The sequence below is a fragment of the Dipodomys merriami genome, unplaced genomic scaffold, assembly GCF_024711535.1.
Source record: "Dipodomys merriami isolate MVZ:Mamm:240054 unplaced genomic scaffold, mDipMer1.0.p SCAF_55, whole genome shotgun sequence".
In the NCBI taxonomy this organism is placed as follows: domain Eukaryota; kingdom Metazoa; phylum Chordata; class Mammalia; order Rodentia; family Heteromyidae; genus Dipodomys; species Dipodomys merriami.
Window position 1 is genome coordinate 3000726 of NW_027206124.1, and position 17497 is coordinate 3018222.

The following is a 17497-nucleotide window of genomic DNA, read 5'->3' on the forward strand; positions in this document are numbered from 1 at the left end:
CGGGGGACAGCATCGGGGGTGGGGGGAGCTGGGGGTGGGATGCCTTGGACTCTGGTCACTCCACCGAAGGCTGGGACCTGGGGTCAGAGAGAGGCGAGCTGGGCACCAGAGACGCAGCAGGTGGAGGATGAAGCCCAGGCTGGGGCCGGGGCTCTGGAGCCTCCTGGGGCCCAGGGGGAGAATTTCCAGAACCCAGGGCTCCTCAGCTCCAAGTGGGGGAAGGAGGGGATGAGCTGCAGATTTGCTTCAGTGACCCGTGAAATTTGACATTTCTTTTTAATAGTAATGGAGGTGACAGACCACGGTGGCACTCACTGTAGCTCCTGCGGCTGCCACCCTTGGAAGTCACTGGCGATTTCCAGTCACGTCACGGTGGCCGTGTATGTCGGTCATGTGACGCGTCACCATGTGGCGTTGGACCTCTGCTGGGCTTGTTGTTTCTGTGTGGACCACAAACCATGCACATTCATCGAGAGGATTTTGAGGCTGTGTGTGGTGATGTAGGTCTAGAATCCCAGCCCTAGAGGAGGCTGAAGCAGGAGGATCGGGACTTCAAGGCCAGTGTGGATTCTGTCTCAAATTTTATTTGGCTAATTTTGAATGTAACTGGCTTCCTGAGCTTAAAAAATATTATATACTTAAGGGTTGGAGGCATGGCTCAAGCAATAGAGTACCTGCCTAAGAGTGAAGTCCGGAGTTCAAGCCCCTGTGTCACCAAAGAACAACTAAAATACATCCAAAATTATATATTTATTTAATGTATTTTTTGCTGGTCCTGGGGGTTGAACTTCAGGGCCTGGGCTCTGTCCCTGAGCCTCTCTGTACTCAAGGCTAGTGCTCTACCACTTGAGCCACAGCTCCACTTCTGGCTTTTTCTGAGTAGTTTATTGGAGATAACAGTCTCATGGACTTTCCTGCCTGGGCTGGCTTTGAACCTTGATCTTCAGGTCTGAGTAGTTATAATGAGTAGTTATAATGACAGGTGTGAGCCATGGCGCCTGGCTTCAGTGTAGAATTCTTGGTGAAGGATGGCTGTTGGGAAGAAGAGAGAGTTGAGGATGGGAAGGGAAGCTACTAGTTTCTCCTGGGCAGATGTTCCTGCTTTGCCCCCTTGGTGCTCTCAAGTGACAAGGGTCTCACTCCCTTTGAGTCTGCAGTGGCCCCTGTGCAGCTTCTGTAGGTGACACTCTGAGTTCAGGTTCAAGAGGGATGGCTTTGTAGCTGGGCGCTGGTGGCTCACGCCTGTCATCCTAGCTACTCAGGAGGCTGAGATCTGAGGATCACGGTTCAAAGCCAGCCCAAGCAGGAAAATCCATGAGACTCTTATCTCCAATGAACCACCCCAAAACCAGACGTGGTGGGGTGGCTCAAGTGGCAGAGCGTTTACCTTGAGCTGAAGAGCTGAGGGACAGCGCCCAGGCACTGAGTTCAAGCCCCACAACCAACCACAAAAAGAGAGGGATGGCTTTGCTCAGCTTCCAGTGGTGGCTCCATGCCCCTGCCTGCCCAGCTTTCTCCTCATTAGCAGCTGAAGCAGTAGTGTCTGGCATCTCCTTGGCCAGAGCGTCTTGCCATGGCTGCCAGCCTGGCAGCCCCCACCCCCTTGCCACTGCCTCCCCCAGTCCGGCTGTCTGTGCTGGGCACAGCGTCTTCGCTGGGCATCTGGAATCAGAGCTTCGGCCAAATGGAGCAAGTTTCCAAATGGTGGGGCCTCTGAAAAGCAGGGCTGGGGCCAGGGGCAAGGAAGGCAGGGGTTCACTCTGTCCCTCCCCCCGCCCTCCCCACAGGATCCAGAGACTGTCCGTGGCCTGGCTGCCTGCCCCCCCCCCCCCCCCCCCCCCGCAGAGGTGGCGGCTCAGGGTGGCCCGGGCACCAGCAGCTCCACTCCTGTTGTGAACTGGGTTTCTACTCATGGTGGTGTCGTAAGGGGCGGGTCTCACCATCTCCGTCGTTCATTTCCTTCCACGTGTGTGGAAGTGCGTGGATTCCCGTGTGCTGACCTGCCTGCGGTGGGAGGGCTCTGGCCGCAGCCTTGAGCAAGGGCGAGGATACCGGAGCCCATCTGCTTGAACTCTGGGCCTGGGCGCTGTCTCTCAGCTCTTCAGCTCAAGGCTAGCGCTCTACCGCTTGAGCCATAGTGTCACTTCTGGTTTTCTGGTGGTTCATTGGAGATAAGAGTCTCATGGACTTCTCTTGCCCAGGCTGGTTTTGAATTTTGATTCTCAGATCTCAGCTTCCTGAGTAGCTAGGATTATAAGTGTGAGCCACTGATGACAAGCCTTTTTTTTTTTTTAAATGCTGGTATTGGGGCTTGGACTCAGGGTCTGGGCGCTGTACCTTTTCACTCAAGGCTAGCAGTGTAACCACTGTTCCTGCCCAGGCTGGCTTTGAAGCGTGGAGCTACAACTCCGCTTCCAGCTTTTTGTTGGTTACTTGAGAATAAGAGTCTCATGGACTTTACTGCCCAGGCTGGCTTTGAACTGTGATCCTCAGATCTCAGCTTCCTGAGTAGTTAGGGTTGTAAGAATGAGTCACTGGTGCCCAGCATGCTTGTATTTTCAAAATAGCTGTATTATTAATTTTTCTTTTCTTTTTTTTTTTTTTGTCGGCTGTGGGGCTTGGACTCTGGGTCTGGGCACTGTCCCTCAGCTCTTCAGCTCAAGGCAAGCACTCTACCACTTGAGCCACAGTTCTACTTGTAGTTTCTCTGATGGTTTATTGGAGATTAGAGTCTCACGGACTTTACTGCCTGGGCTGGCTTTGAACTGTGATCCTCAGATCTCAGCCTCCTGAGTAACTAGGATTACAGTTGTGAGCCACTGGCACCCGGCTTAATTTTTCTTAAAGCAGTTGCTTTTTATTATTTCTTGTTCTATTTTTTTAAATTGAGGTACAATCTATGGGCAGTAATGCCACAGATCTTAGTGTGCCACCTAGGTGGTTCCCAGTAACTCCTTTCCTGTAGCCACCCTCATGCCACCAGGGTCATGCCACCAGAGAAAAGTAAGCCCGCTTTATCTCGTACCCCAGTGCACACACCGGCACACAGCAGGGACTCCATAGATGCTTATGCATTTGGCCCCAGAGAAGCACGGAACTGGCCTGATTGGAGAATCAGGGTGAGAGAGCTTAGGCCTCTGAGGGCCCCCGGCCTGAGGTCCCCATCTTGGGGTGCACCAGAGATCAGCCTGGAGGGAGCTGGGAAGAGGGGCCATTCTCCATCCCCAGGGGCTGTCCTCCCTCCCTCCTGTCCTCCTCCCCTCAGCCCCCTTCCTTTACTTGATTCATTGAGACATCTGAGCCAAAATGGATCAGATTTCAGATCTGCTGAAAATAAAAACAAACGTGGCCGCCCCCTCCAATGCCCAGCACTCTCACCCTCTCTACCAGCCTCCCAGAAGGCCCCCACCCCCATCATGGACACCTGTGCAGTCTGCCAGGCCAGGAGGGGGCGGGGAGGGTGGTGTCACCATGGAAACCGTGCAGGCCTCAGGCTGGTGTCTTGGGAGGAGGCTGTCCGGGGGCACCTGGCCTGGGCCACTGTCTGTCCACCTGCCTGGGACTTGGCGGGTGTGAGAGGTCCCTGGCATGGTGGCGTCCCAGGAGGTCCGTCCATGTCACCTCCTGGCCTTCCTTTTTTTTTTTTTTTGTTGGTCATGGGGCTTGAACTCTGGGCCTGGGCGCTGTCTCTCAGCTCTTCAGCTCAAGGTGAGCACTCTACCACTGGAGCCACAGCGCCACTTCCGGTTTTCTGGTGGTTCATTGGAGATAAGTCTTACAGACGTTCCTGCCTGGGCTGGCTTTGAACTGTGATCCTCAGATCTCAGCCTCCTGAGTAGCTAGGAGGCGTGAGCCACCGGTGCCCAGCAATCCCGGCCTTCTTAGGACTCCGGCTGTGGTGGAGTGGGGCTATCCAATCTGGCCCATTTTGGCCACCCTGGGGCTGGGCAGCTGACGCAGATGCCTCTTCCCCATGACCTCCTGTAGTCAAGTCCTCCACCCCACAGGACCAGCCTGTCTCTGACCCCGGTGGAGGCCGCTCGGCCCAGTCACCCAGCACAGGTCCTGGGAGTAGACGGTGAGGGCGGTGGGGTGGGGGGCACTCCCGTGGAGGGTCCCTCCCGGGTGCCCAGCCACGTGCCAGTCTGGATGTGGGAGGGCGAGTCCGGAGCTGGCAGGGCGCAGCAGAAATCTTGCCCTGCCACACGGTGCTGCCTGACTCCGAGCCAGTTCCTGGTGTCTCAGTTTCCTCATCTGTAAAGTGAAGTTCCCCGCGGAGGGAACTTGGCTGGGGAGCCAGGCCTGAGGTGACCGGCTGACTCTTTTGAAAGCCTTAAGTGGAGATTCACAAGTGGCTGGGCAGTAATGGCTTATAATGACCTTTAACCTTCAACCCAAGGTCACATCAACTCACCAGCAGAGCAGCCTCTGTTCTCCTCCTCCTCCTCCTCCTTTCCCTCCATGCCAGTACTAGGGCTTGAACTCAGGGCCCCGGGCACTGTCCCTTTGCATTTTTGTTCAAGGCTAGGGCTCTACTATTTGAGCCACAGCTCCATTTCCCTCTTTTTGGTGGTTCCTTGGAGGTGAGTCTCATGGATTTTCCTGCCTAGGCTGGCTTTGAACAGCAATCCTCAGATCTCAGCCTTTTGGGTAGCCAGGATTACAGATGTAAGCCATTGGTGCCAGGCTGTGGCTTTTCTTCTTCCTTCTTCTTTTTGTTGGTCCTGGGGCTTAAACTCTGGGCCTGGTCACTGTCCTGGAGCTTTTGCATTCAAGGCTAGTGCTCTACCACGTGAGCCACATCTTTATTTCCAGCTTTTCTGTGGTTAATTTTTTTTTTTTTTTGTCGGTCGTGGGGCTTGAACTCTGGGCCTGGGCGCTGTCCCTCAGCTCTTCAGCTCAAGGCGAGCGCTCTACCACTTGAGCTACAGTGCCACTTCCGGTTTTCTGGTGGTTTATTGGAGATAGGAGTCTCACGGTCTCTCCTGCCCGGGCTGGCTTTGAACCGCGATCCTCAGATCTCAGTCTCCTGAGTAGCTAGGATTACAGGCGTGAGCCACCAGCGCCCGGCTTTCTGTGGTTAATTGAAGATAAGAGTTCATGGACTTTTCTGCCCAAACTGGCTTTAAACTGTGATCCTCAGATCTCAGCCTCCTGAGTAGCTAGGGTTATAGATGTGAGCACTGGTGCCTGGCCTGTGGCTTTCTTCTTCTTCTTCTTCTTTTTTTTTTTTGGGGGGGGGGGTCCGGTCGTGGGGCCTGAACTCTGGGCCTGGGTGCTGTCCCTCAGCTCTTCAGCTCAAGGCTAGTGCTCTACTACTTGAGCCATAGCGCCACTTCCGGCTTTTTACTTTTGGCTTATGTGGTGCTGAGGAATCGAACCCAGGGCCTCATGCATGCAAGGCAAGTGTTCTACCACTGAGCCACCTTGCCAGCCCTGTGGCTTTCTTCTTTATGGCTTCTTTTCCTTAAGCCATGAAGAGGGGCGGCCTGGCACTCCTGTAGGAGAGGTGTGGCCTGCTGAACCTGGTGGCAGAGCCCAGGTGTGCTCAGCTACACAGGCTCTGTGTGCTGTGGCCCTCATTCCTGGACACACCAGCTTGGTTTAAATGAGAGAATATATTTACTTGATCAGAGAGCTCCTAGGGAAACACATGCTCTTCGCCGTTTCACTTAGGACAGGTCTGCGATCACTGCCAGGTGGACCTGGTGTCTGGCACACAGCAGGCGCTCATATATGCTCACCAGCTTCCTGCTGGGCTCTGAGGCCTGGGTGCAGAGGACTTTGGGAAGTGGGGGGAGGCTCCCTGGGGTCACCCCGGCTGGCAGCGCTGCTGAGGAACCCAGCGGGTCTGTTGGCTGTTCCCCTCTGCGGCCCTGGGCTGAGCCGGCTTCGCCTGCCAAGGAAACCATATTGATCGTATCGCCATTGATCTGCTTGCCATCTGCCCTCATCAGAAACACTCCTGGCTGCCCGTCAGGGATCTGATCGGCTTCGATGCCGCCGTGTGGCTGGTCCCAGTGGTGTCACAGTCAGGGCTGGGGCCTGGAGGGAAAGGGGGGTTCCTGGTGGGCTTGTAAAATGGAGTGGGGGCTCAGGAGGCTCCGTGGGTGGGGATGTGGGCTGCCTGGGTGGCTGGGTCTCTGGCCCTGTTTCCTGATCACCCCGACAGGAGGGAGAGTCTGGGGGCAGCAAGCTATCTTACTGTGCATGGTAACAGGACTTGAGCCCTTTGCAGCCTGGGGCCCCCAGGGCCCTCTGCACGCTGCTACCCGGCGCCACGTGGTCCGGCTGCTCTTCTAGGAGGGCTGGAGCCCTTGATCTCTGTGCCAGCAGGGAGCATGTCAGAGCCGCAGGCCGCCATGCCAGCTCTGGCCTGACTTCTGAGCCTCGAGGCTCTTGGATGAGGGCCCAGGACAGGGCCATCTGGGATTTCCCCAAGCGCCGGAAGCGGGGGATGAGCTGTCCATCGCAAAGTTCTGAAGCCAGGCAGTCTAGGGATGAGAGCCGCTCCCGCGGCCCGCCAGGGACGCCTCCGGGTGGGCAGTGCCTTGAAGTCTGACACAGAGGAGGACTGTGGGGCTGCAGTGACCTTGGGCAAGTCCTGCCAGCCTTCCAGGCCTGTTCCAGCTGTTCCCCGTGGATTGTGGTGACAGCCAACATCCCCTAGGTGCCTGGCATGCAACTATCATGGTGTTGGCCAAGTTCATGACTGGAGCCGGCTGAGGTGCATCTTGGGAAATATACAGGGCTTTGAAGGGTGTGTAGGAGTTTGCCAAAAGGGAAGGAGTTCATCATGTGCCAAGGTCAGCAGAGTTTGTTGGGGTCAGAGTCTGGGAGGCCTCCATTGTTTGGCAGGGCGAAGGTGGAGTGCTGTGGAAGACTTTCGAGCAGGACAGGGGCATAATTAGAGTTGTATTTCAGGCGGGTGAATCTGGCAGGGATAAATGAGCTTGTGGGGCAAGAGAAAAGCAGGCTGTGGTTTGGTGTCTCAGCTCTGTCTCTTTTCAGCTGGTGACCTTGGGTGGATCCGCCTCCCTTTGTGTCTTAGTTTTCTAGTTTCTAAGTGGGGCTTATCACAGAGCCCAGAGGATTCAGTGAGTGACACTTGCACAAAGCTCGGTGTACTGGTGCATGCGTCTGCCTGGGCATCTGTGAGGGCACAACAGAGGATCAGAGGAGTGAGAGGAGGCTGGCACAGGGCTGCTGGGAGGGAGGAAGGAGGCCGAGGGCAGAACGCTAGCCTCTGAGCCCCGTGGACCTGGTACTTCTTCTAGTACATGCCAGGAGGGGCCTCAGTTTACCTCATCTGTAAATGCACCCATTGCAGATGGGTGGTAAGGAAGAGGGGAGAAGCCCAGCCTCCAAGGGAGGCTGCTGGGCTTGGACAGGATGGGAGGGCAGAGGCCTCAGAAGGTGCAGCTGAGGGGGAAGGAGGGGGAGCAGGAGGGGAGCAGGGGACGGGACCTTCACTGGTAATTAGAATGTTTGAACTTCAAAAAAGTTAATTAATGATGAAGCTGCTGCCTGAGAGATGTTCGAGCTAGAAGGGGGCCCTGGCAGCGACTGAAATTAATTACAGGCTGTGGCAGGAGAGTGGCAGCCAGGTTGGGGGGAGCAGGAAGGAGTAGGGCAGGGATGAGAGGGGGCAGAGAAGGTGAGCCAGAGGGCTGGAGTGGGAGGGGCTGTTGCCAGGGAAACCAGGTCACCCTCCCAGCAGGGTGGGCCTGGGGGCTCCCGAGGCCTAGAGAGGGCTTGGAGGTCCAGCATGTGGGGGTCTCCGCCAGATACACTGAAGAATTCCTGGGGGGTGGGGTGTCCAGGCCCTTATTTAGTTGTTCATTCAACCAACTTTTTTTCTTCCTCCCTCCCTCCCCCCCCCCTGTCCTGGTGCTTGAAATCATGGCCTGCGCAATGTCTCTTAGCTTTTTCTACTCAAAGCTAGCCCTGTACCACTTGAGCCACAGCTCCATGTCTAGCTTTTTGGTGGCTACCTGGAGATAAGATTCTTGTGGACTTACCTGCCGGAGCTGGCTTCAAACCAAGATCCTCAGATCTCAGTGTCCAGAGTTGCGAGGATTACAAGCATGACTGGCCGGTGCCCAGCTTCACCCAGCAAACTTTTATTGAGCTTCTGTTAGAGCCAGGCGTGCAAAACCCTTGTGCTCTGGAATGCTGGTTCTAGCAGTGGAGAGAGACTGTGACTAGAACACAAGGATTGAGGTCTGGAAGGGCCTGGAGAGATGTGAATGTAGGAAGGGGGAATGAGGGAGAAAGGGAAGAGGGAGGGAGCAGGGAGGGGGGAAGGGAGGAGCCCCTGGGGTTGACAGGGTCAGGGAGGACATCTCAGGAGCGATCACTATGGATTTTGCTTTTTTTTCCCTCTCATGCCTCCTCTCCAAAAAAAAAAAAAAAAAAAGAAAGCTAGTGCTCTGCTACTTGAGCCACAGCTCTATTTCTGGCTTTTTTTGATGGTTAATTGGAGATAAAAGTCTCACAGACTCTCTTGCCAGAACTGGCTTTGAATGTTGATATTCAACCTCCTGAGTAGCTAGGATTATAGGATGAACCACTGGTGCTCAGCTTGAAGTTTTTGTTTTTAATGCAAGCAGTGTTTGCTTCAAACTCCAGATCTTCCTATTTCTCCTCTCTCCCATATCTTGGATTACAGGGGTGTACCACTGCACTCTGCTGAGCTTCTAGGTTCTGTGGTTGGTGGACTGAGAGAATGGTGGGATAGGACCCAGTTGGTCAGGCACTAAGAAGAACTGTGAGGAAGGACTGTAAGGTGCTGCGGCTGGCGGGGTGCAGAGGAGCCCCCCCCTCCTAGACCTGCTCCTGCTGGGTAGAGATAGTGTCTAGCCAGGCACAGGTGGCTCACATCTGTAATCCAGCTGCTCAGGAGGCTGAGATCTGAGCCATCATGGTTTGAAGCCATTCAGGATGAAAAAGTCCATGACACTTTTTTTTTTTTAATGTAAAGGTGATATGCAGAAGGGTTACAGTTACATGTCAGGTAATGAGTACATTTCTTTCTGTCACCTCTTCCCTCATTTTCTCCCAGTTTTTTTCTCTCCTGACTCCCTCCATGAAACTCTTATCTCCAATTAACCACAAAGAGGAAGAAGTGGAGCTGTGGCTCTAGTGGCAGAGCACGGGCCTTGAAGGAAAAAGCTAAGGGAGAGAGAGAGCTCTGGCTCTGAGTTCAGGCCCCTGTAAGGACAAGGACAAGTCTGGCCAGTCTTCTTGCAAGGCCCACGGCAAACTGTAGACCAGGCCTGGACTGGAGGGAGGGCTGTGGCTGGGGAGGGAAGGTGGTCAGGAGGCAAGGGGCAGTCAGAGGGAGGTTTCAGAGATAGAGAGGCCAGCCAGGCCTGTGGTGAGTTGGGGGTGGGAGGGGGGGAAGAGGGAAGATCGGTCCTCAGGCAGGGGCTGTGTCCTGGGGGAGGTGGTGGTGTCACATTGTCACATTCCAAGGGAAGGCCCACCGCACAGCCACCCTGCCACGCTTTGCCCTTGACTCACACGCACGTGGTTTGAGTGCATCAGCATGCTGGTGATCCTGCTGAACTGCGTGACCCTGGGCATGTACCAGCCTTGCGACGACATGGACTGCCTGTCGGAGCGCTGCAAGATCCTGCAGGTGAGCCTGGCCCCGCCCACCCGAGGGCCCGCCCCCAGTGTGGCCCCACCATGCAAGGCCCCGCCCCTGCCCCCTGCAGCCCCGCCCCACCCACCAGGCAGGCCTTCAGGCTCTGCTCCTGTGGCTCCGCCCCCCACAGCCCCGCCCCACCCGCCAGGCAGGCCATCAGGCTCTGCTCCTGTGGCTCCGCCCCCCACAGCTCCGCCCCACCCGCCAGGCAGGCCATCAGGCCCCACCCCCAGGGCGTGTCCACTCCCTTGAACCTCTTGAGTCTTTGCTTCTGGATACACTGAACAGAGGAGCCAAGACCAGCACCCAGACCCCCATCCAGTGGGCCCATCCTAAGCTGGTTCCTTCTATAGAGCCTCTGGAGCCAGTCCTTAGTTTCTATCCTTGTTTGGCCACTCAGCCTACTGTGTGATCTGAAGTAGGCTGCCTAACTTCTCTGAGTCTCTAAAATGGTGTCACCCTGGGGGTCATTGTGGAGAGAACCACAGAAGAGAGTGCAGACCTAACACCTACGTCTAATTGTGTGGCGATTATTAAATTTTGTGAGATCTCCTGCCTCCTTCCCCCGGTGCCTTGTCACTACTGTGGGCTGAGGGAGTGTGTAGACAGGGCCGTGTGACCTGGGACAAGTTCATTTCCCTCTCTAGGCCAACCTCTCCTCAGTTGTGGAATGACTGCATTGAACCAGGGCTTCTGAAGTTCTCTTCCTGCCCCAGGATCTTTCTAGAATCTTTCCCAAGCCCTCTTGCCCACACTCCTGTCCCCACCTCACATGGTGACTTTGGCTTGCTTCCTCTTGCGCGACAGGTCTTCGATGACTTCATTTTCATCTTCTTTGCCATGGAGATGGTGCTCAAGATGGTGGCACTGGGCATTTTCGGCAAGAAGTGCTACCTCGGAGACACGTGGAACCGCCTGGACTTCTTCATTGTCATGGCAGGGTAGGTAGTGGGCTGTGGTGCGTGGAGGGTCCTGGGGCCAGCCTGGGTGCTTCCTGTGGGCGAGGCGGGGAGGGGGAGCGACCCAGGGGCACAGGTGTCCCTCCCGTCCTGCGTGTCCCCTTGCGCCGCCCGCAGAGCCGGGGTCTGCATTAAGCTGATTAAATGTGTGCCTGAGAAAAGTGCTGGTACCAGTTAGCTGTATCTCGTCGTTATCACCTTCAGCGAGATCACCCAGCGGTGGAGGTGGAGGGCGGATGCACACACACACACACACACACACACACACACACACACACACACACACACACACACACACACACACACACACACACACACACACACACACACACACACACACACACGGCCTGGCCCTCAACTATGGTCATTCCTTATGAACATAGGCTGTGTTAGGTGGGAAGAGCGCTTAGTCCAGGGGTTCAAGGCCAGACTGGGCAATAGATCAAGATCTGTCTGAAAAAAAAAAATAAAAAGAGCCTGGCGCTGGTGGCTCATGCGTGTAATCCTAGCTACTCAGGAGGCTGAGCTCTAAGGATCCTGGTTTGAAGATAGTCCAAGCAAGAAAGTCTGTGAGACTCTTATCTCTAGTGAACCACCAGGAAACTGGAAGTGGAGCCATGGTTTCAAGTGGTAGAGCGCTAGCCTTGCAGCACGCAGGCCCTGAGTTCAAGCCACACAACTGACCACCACCACTACCACAAAACCCAGTAAGTCAGCTGCTATGGCTCAAGCCTGTAATCTAAGCTACTTGGGAAGTGAAGATAGGGAGGGAAGGGATCACAGGATTCCAGCCCAACCAATAGCCAAGCATGTGGCACATGCCTGTTACCCAGCTGTGTGTGTGTGTGTGTGTGTGCGCGCGCGCGCGCGCGCGCGGTGGGGGGGGGATAGGGATTCGTGCAGTGGCACAGAGAAGCCCAGGTTAGACTGAAGCCTAGGCTAGCCTGGGCATAAAGTAAGATCCCATCTTGAAAATAATCTATGAATAAAAAGGGCTGGAGGTGTGGCTCAAGTGGTAGAATTTATGCGTTGAGTTCAATCTCCATTATGCAAAAACCTTCGTAATGGTGAGGTATTGAAATAGGTAGGTTTAATCAGGTAAAGAGAACACCACGTGCTTTCAGGCAGGAAGAGAAGTTTATTTTACCAAACTGCTTGCCCTCCACATGGCCGGAGGAAGGGGCGGGCTTAAGTAGGGAAGGGGAGGGGAGAAGGTGCCGCCAGATGAGGGAAGGTATGGCCACACTGGATGCAGATGTGACCCTGGGACCCTCCCCTGGTCTGATGGGAAGCCTGGGGGGCAAGAGGCCAGGTTACAACTTAGGGCATTTGGTAAAGACTGCACTCTGAGCCTCCTCCTACTTTGCTGGAATCCATCCAGCTGCCAGGACTTGGTGGGCACCACTGAGTATGGACATGGTTCAGGAGGAGAGCAGGGGACCAGCTGTGACAGGGGCCCACAGCTGTGGCAATCTTCACATGGCGGTGGGGCAGGGCGGGGGGGAACCAGGGCTGTGGGCGAGGTCACGGGTCAGGGCAGAGGTGAGGCAGGGAGAGGGAAGTCTGGAGGCCACATGTGCCAGCGTGTATGCATGAGAAGGTGGCGAGGTCTCTGGGAGTCAGGAGTCCACACCGCCATACTGAGTGCGTGGTCTGCTCCGAGTTTCCAGCTTCCTTTTCTCGCAGTGCTCTTCGGCCTCAGCCCACGGCTCACATGCATTTGGACCTAAGCAGAAGGCCGCTGGGGTTCAGTGGCTTCTTAGGGTCCGCATCACCCCCCCCCTTGCCAGGTGCATTCTCCTTTTCATTTTGGTTTGGATGGAGAACAACCTTCAGTAATTTTTCAACAAAAAGGAGCTTAGAAAGTGTCATTTTTTTTTTGCAGTCTTGCTTGGCCAAGCGTGTCCCTGTGATCTGGAGCAGGAAGGGCGCTTCGTGCTGATTCTAGGCTACAGTCATGTTGCTTTGATTTTTCTTTTTTCTTTTCGTTTCCTTTTTCTTTTCCTATCTCTCTCTCTCTCTCTCTCTCTTTCTTTCTCTCCCTCTCTTTCTTTCTTTCTTTCTTTCTCTTTCTTTCTTTCTTTCTTTCTTTCTTTCTTTCTTTCTTTCTTTCTTTCTTTCTGTCTTTCTTTCTTTCTGTCTTTCTTTCCTTTTTCTTTCTTTTTTGTTGGTTGTGGGGCTTGAACTCAGGGACTTGGCTCTGTCCCTGAGTTCTTGCTTGAAGCTAGTGTTCTACCACTAAGAGCCACAGCACTACTTCTGGTTTCCTGGTTAATGGGAGATAAGAGTCTCAGGGACTTTCCTGCCTAGGCTGGCTTCGAACTACAATCCTCAGATCTTAATCTCCTGAGCCACGCCTGTGAGTCAGCTTCTCCCTTTCCCTTCCCTCCCCTCCCCCCTCCCCTTCCCTCCTCTCCTTTCCCTCCCTCCCCTCCCTTCCCTTCCCTTCCCTTTCCTCCCCTCCCTTTCCTTCCCTTCCCTCCCCTCCCTTCCTCTTTCCTTTCCCCTCCCTTCCCTTCCCCCTCTCTTCCCCTCCCCTCTCCTCCCCTCCCCTCCCCTCCACTTCCCTCCCCTCCTCTTCCCCTCCCTTCCCTTTTCCTTTCCCTTCCCTTCCTGGTATTGGGGATTGAAATTTGGGCTTCCTTTTTGCCTAGCAAGCACTGTACCACTTGCACAACGAACCCAGTCCTACGGTTTTGTATTTTGGCTTTTGAGTCCGGTTCTCCTTAACTTTGTTAGAACCAGCCTCAAACTGGAGAGCCTCCTGTCTCTGCTTCCTGAGTAGCTAGGATTTCAGGCATGGCCACCTTGCCTGGTCTCAATGAGTGACGACTTCTCTCCCTCTTCATGGCCTCCGTGTAGCCGTGCAGATGACGAGGTGTGCTGCAGGGAGCCCCAAGGAACCCCAGCTTCCTTTCTTGGAAGACAGCAGATTTTTTTTTTTCTCGTGGCTAGAAGTGTGCTGAGTTTTCTTGTACCTTCGGAATTGAGCCCTGTTTCTAGGGCAGGTCTAGAAGTTGCAGAAGGGAGACTTGGGTATTCTGCCAGCCCACATAAGTCTTTTGGTCTTCTGGCCTCTCCTTCTAGAACTTACATTCTCTGGATCTTCTCTCCCTGTTTTCCTCTCTCACCTGTAATGGAGTGAGTCACCACTGGACTAAAAGCAGGCCCTTGCCCCTTCTGCCGGAGTTCCTGTTTCTTTCTAGTCTTCTATCCCCCAACAGCCTAATTGTTCTGGGAGGGGAATCTCTGTTTTTTTTTTTTTTTTTTCTGTTTTATGGATTCAATTTCACCCCAATCTCCTTATGGGTGCTAATTAGGTGTCATCAAGTTTCTTCTTGAAGGTAAGTTTGTAAATGCAAATTGAATTTGAATTTTACCGCAAAGTGTAGAGTAATAACCATCCCACAAATTAAAGGGCACTCCGATTGCATTGATTATTTGGGGGAGAGGTGGAGGGGACCGCAGCCAGCAGAGTTAGAGAGTGGGATGGGGCCTTGGGCATTGGAGAGAGCTCCCAAGGAGATGCACCGTGAGAATCAAGGCCTGTGACAACCTGCAGGTGATAAAGTCACAGTCTTTACCTCTTCTGCTAGACAGATGTTGCACCTACCTCTGGAAAGTAAAAATTTTCACCATTGAACCAGCACCAGGGGCTCATGCCTGTCATCCTAGCTACTCAGGAGGCTGAGATCTGAGGATTGAGGTTCAAAGCCAGGTCCAGTTAACCACCAAAAAAACAAGAGCCAGAAGTGGAGCTGTGGCTCAAGTGGTAGAACACCAGTCTTGAGCAAAAAAAGCTAAGGGTGAACTCCCTTGCCCCTGAGTTCAGGCTCCATTACGGGCACCTGCGAGTACACACACACACACACACACACACACACACACACACACACACACACACACACACACACACACACACACACACACACACACACACACACACACACACACACACACACACTCTATATATCGACATGTACCATCACAACAAAAAGCAGTGAACTAGACAAAGTTGTGTTTCCTCTAGATGACATCACAACAAAGCCTGCTCTTCCTTCCAAGTTCCAGGATGGTTGTCCTCACTCACTTGCCCAGGGAAGCCCATTGTTTGGCTGGCTCCATCCTGTACCCTCCATGAGTAGCTCTCTGCCTTTTGGGCCTCTAAGGTCTGTATCTTGCTAAGCAATTCCTTCCAGTCGGTTCCTTTAAAAATAAATAAATAAATAAAGGCAATGGGGACCTTCTGCTCCTGGCTGCTCCTGTTGGTATGCCAGCACTGGGGCTTGAACTCAGGGCCTGGACACTGTCGCTTAGCTTTTTTGCTCAAGGCTGGTACTACGAATTGAGCCAAAGCTCCACTTCTAGCTTCTGGTGGTTGATTGGAGATGAAAGTCTAAACGGACTTTCTTGCCTGGGCTGGCTTCGAACTGTAGTCCTTTGCTCTCAGCCTCTTGAGTAGCTGGGATTAAAGGTGTGAGCTGTGGGGCCTAGGATCTAGAGTCCAGATGCGGGGTCCTGCCCCCACCTGGCCCTGCCTCTCCTGAGCCGTCCTCATCCCCCACAGGCCCATCCGGCTGGGTGCTGTAAATGTTCTGTTTCCAGAGTAACAGCCTGACAGCCCAAGGATATTTCTTTCCTTCCTGCCCCACCCCTCCCTCAAATTACCAGGCTCCCAGAGCCTGGCAGTTGGAAGGTGCCTTGGAGGTCATGGCGCTCCTCTCCACTTGGAGTCTATCTCAGCCGCGTAGCTGCACCTGCTGCACGTGGCCCACTGCAGGGAACTCTCTGTCTCCTCAGGCAGCCAGTGTCACATAGGGAATGCCTCGTGCTAGAAACTTCTTTCTTTCCCTTGTCTTCTGGCTTGTGCATGATGGTACCATTTATCCACGAAGTCAGCGTGGATCGAGCGCCTGCTGCACTCCAGGCTGGGTGTGTGCTGGGGGGGTAAGCAGAGGAAGGCGAAGGACACAGCTGTGTTTTGATCTCGAAGAGCTGGATTTAGGAAACATACACACACAACAGATCACCACAGATAACTCTCAACTGGGGCCTGCCATGTTTCCAGGAAGTACACAGGGCCATGAGGTTTTGGAATAAGGACCTGATTTCCAACTGGGGGCTGGCATTGTTTGTGGAGTGCAGGCCCCAAACCCAGGAGTCCTACGTTAGATCTGACCATGTGTGCCCATGGCCCTGATAAAGAGACCTGGCGAAGGGCAGAGAAAGGAGGTGGATGATGTGACGGCTGGGGGAAGACAGCACTTCAGTACACCGTCAGCCATCTTCAGGGGTACCGACATTGATTTGGGGAGGGGGTGAGAAACATAGTCCCAGGTCGCAGGTGTGGCCTGGTTGACCCTTAGCTCAGTCTTTGTCCTTGGAGGAGTCCTGGAGATGTGGGATCACTTTACCACTAGACCAGACCCCCAGTACCACCACAAAACTCCCCCTAAAACCCACACAACAACAACAATCCAGATGCCTAGCTGAGTGTAGTGGCATACGTCTATAATCCTAGCTATACAGAGGTGGAGATCAAAGGTGGAGGATCAAAGTCTGAGGCCAGCCAGGGCAAATAGTGGATGAAATTCCCATCTCAACCAACAACTAGGTGTGGTGGTGCTTGTCTGTCCTCCTGGTTCCAACGGAAGGAGGATCTTGGGTATGAAGCTGGCCCTGGGCAAAAAGCATGAGATCCAATCCCCAAAGCAGCTAACGTAAAAAGGACTGAGGGTATGGCTCAAATGCTCCGTCACCCCGAGCGTGACTTACTGAAGGTCACAAGTTGGTGAGGGGCAGAGTCTCTTGTTGCCTGGCTGAGGTCCTGATATTACATAATTTGTCATGAATGTGCTTGGCTGCAAGCGACAGAAACCCAACCAATGGTGGCGTGAGTAACCGCATGGCTTTCTGACAACACCAAGTCCTGCGGATGGCCGTTCTGGCCATTATCTCTGCAGTGTGAGGCTGGCATCCTTGGGATTTTTTTCAGGCCTTTCTTTTATGGTCACAAGGCAGTGGCTGAGCCGTGGGTGTCTTGTCTGAATTGAAGGCTGGAAGGATGAAGAGAGACAGGCAGTGCCAGCTGCGCCTGTCCTTTTGGGTGACGAAAACAACATTTTCTTTTCCAGATTCTTCCCCTTCCCCACATACTTGGGCCGAACTGGCTCTCATGGCCCATCCTTGGCCAGAAAAGCAGAAAACATTGAATCTGGTGTAATCAACCACGAGCTCTTCTATGGGGTCAGGCTGGGTCTGGAGGGAGAGAATGCACATGGGGTGGGTGGCCTCCTCTCTTGGGCCTTTCTGTTCCTTCCTCCACCGTCTGCCATGCAGTAGCCTCTGCTTGGCACCTCTGGGCTCTGCTAAGCTGGCGGGGCAGGGTCTGTACTGTGCTGAGAAACCTAAAAATGCCAGCCATGCAACCTTCACCGAGGCCAGTGTCTGCCAGCAGGCCTAGCTATGGTCAAGGGTCAGGGGTCAGAGGTCATCACTGGGTATTTCTAGAAGCCTCCCTCCTGTGTGGGGTGGGAGGGACTCCAGGTGTGGGAAGGTGGGGAGCACCCTGTGGCCCCTGGGCTTGCGCTCTGATTTATCATGGATGTTACGGGTCTGCCAGTCTTCTGAGGACAGAGCTGAGGCCACCATCATCCTGCAGATCCCAGGGCTTGGCCCTGGGCCAGGACTGCCAAGGAGGCTCCGGATTTCCTCCCTGTTGTGTGAGGCCCTCAGGGTGGGTGGGGGAACCGGAGCCCTGTGGGTGGGCGAGGACCTGGGAGGGCTCCCCTGGGAATCTGAGTGTGACTGGTGATCTCATTTGCATAGGGGGCAGGGTTAGAGGGAGGTGGGGGTGGTCACTGTGCAGGCGGTTTCCATGGAAACA

The 17497-nt window shown here is 54.3% G+C and overlaps 1 protein-coding gene across 1 annotated transcript in view; it reads left to right on the forward strand.

Moving 5' to 3' along the window:
- The window catches only part of Cacna1i (calcium voltage-gated channel subunit alpha1 I), a 99508-nt gene that overhangs the window by 19684 nt on the left and 62327 nt on the right, over positions 1 to 17497 (forward strand). The window contains exons 3-4 of the mRNA XM_069999580.1: positions 9531 to 9643; positions 10460 to 10593. Coding sequence (XP_069855681.1) covers positions 9531 to 9643; positions 10460 to 10593 — 247 coding nt within the window. The remainder of the gene's footprint in view (positions 1 to 9530; positions 9644 to 10459; positions 10594 to 17497) is intronic.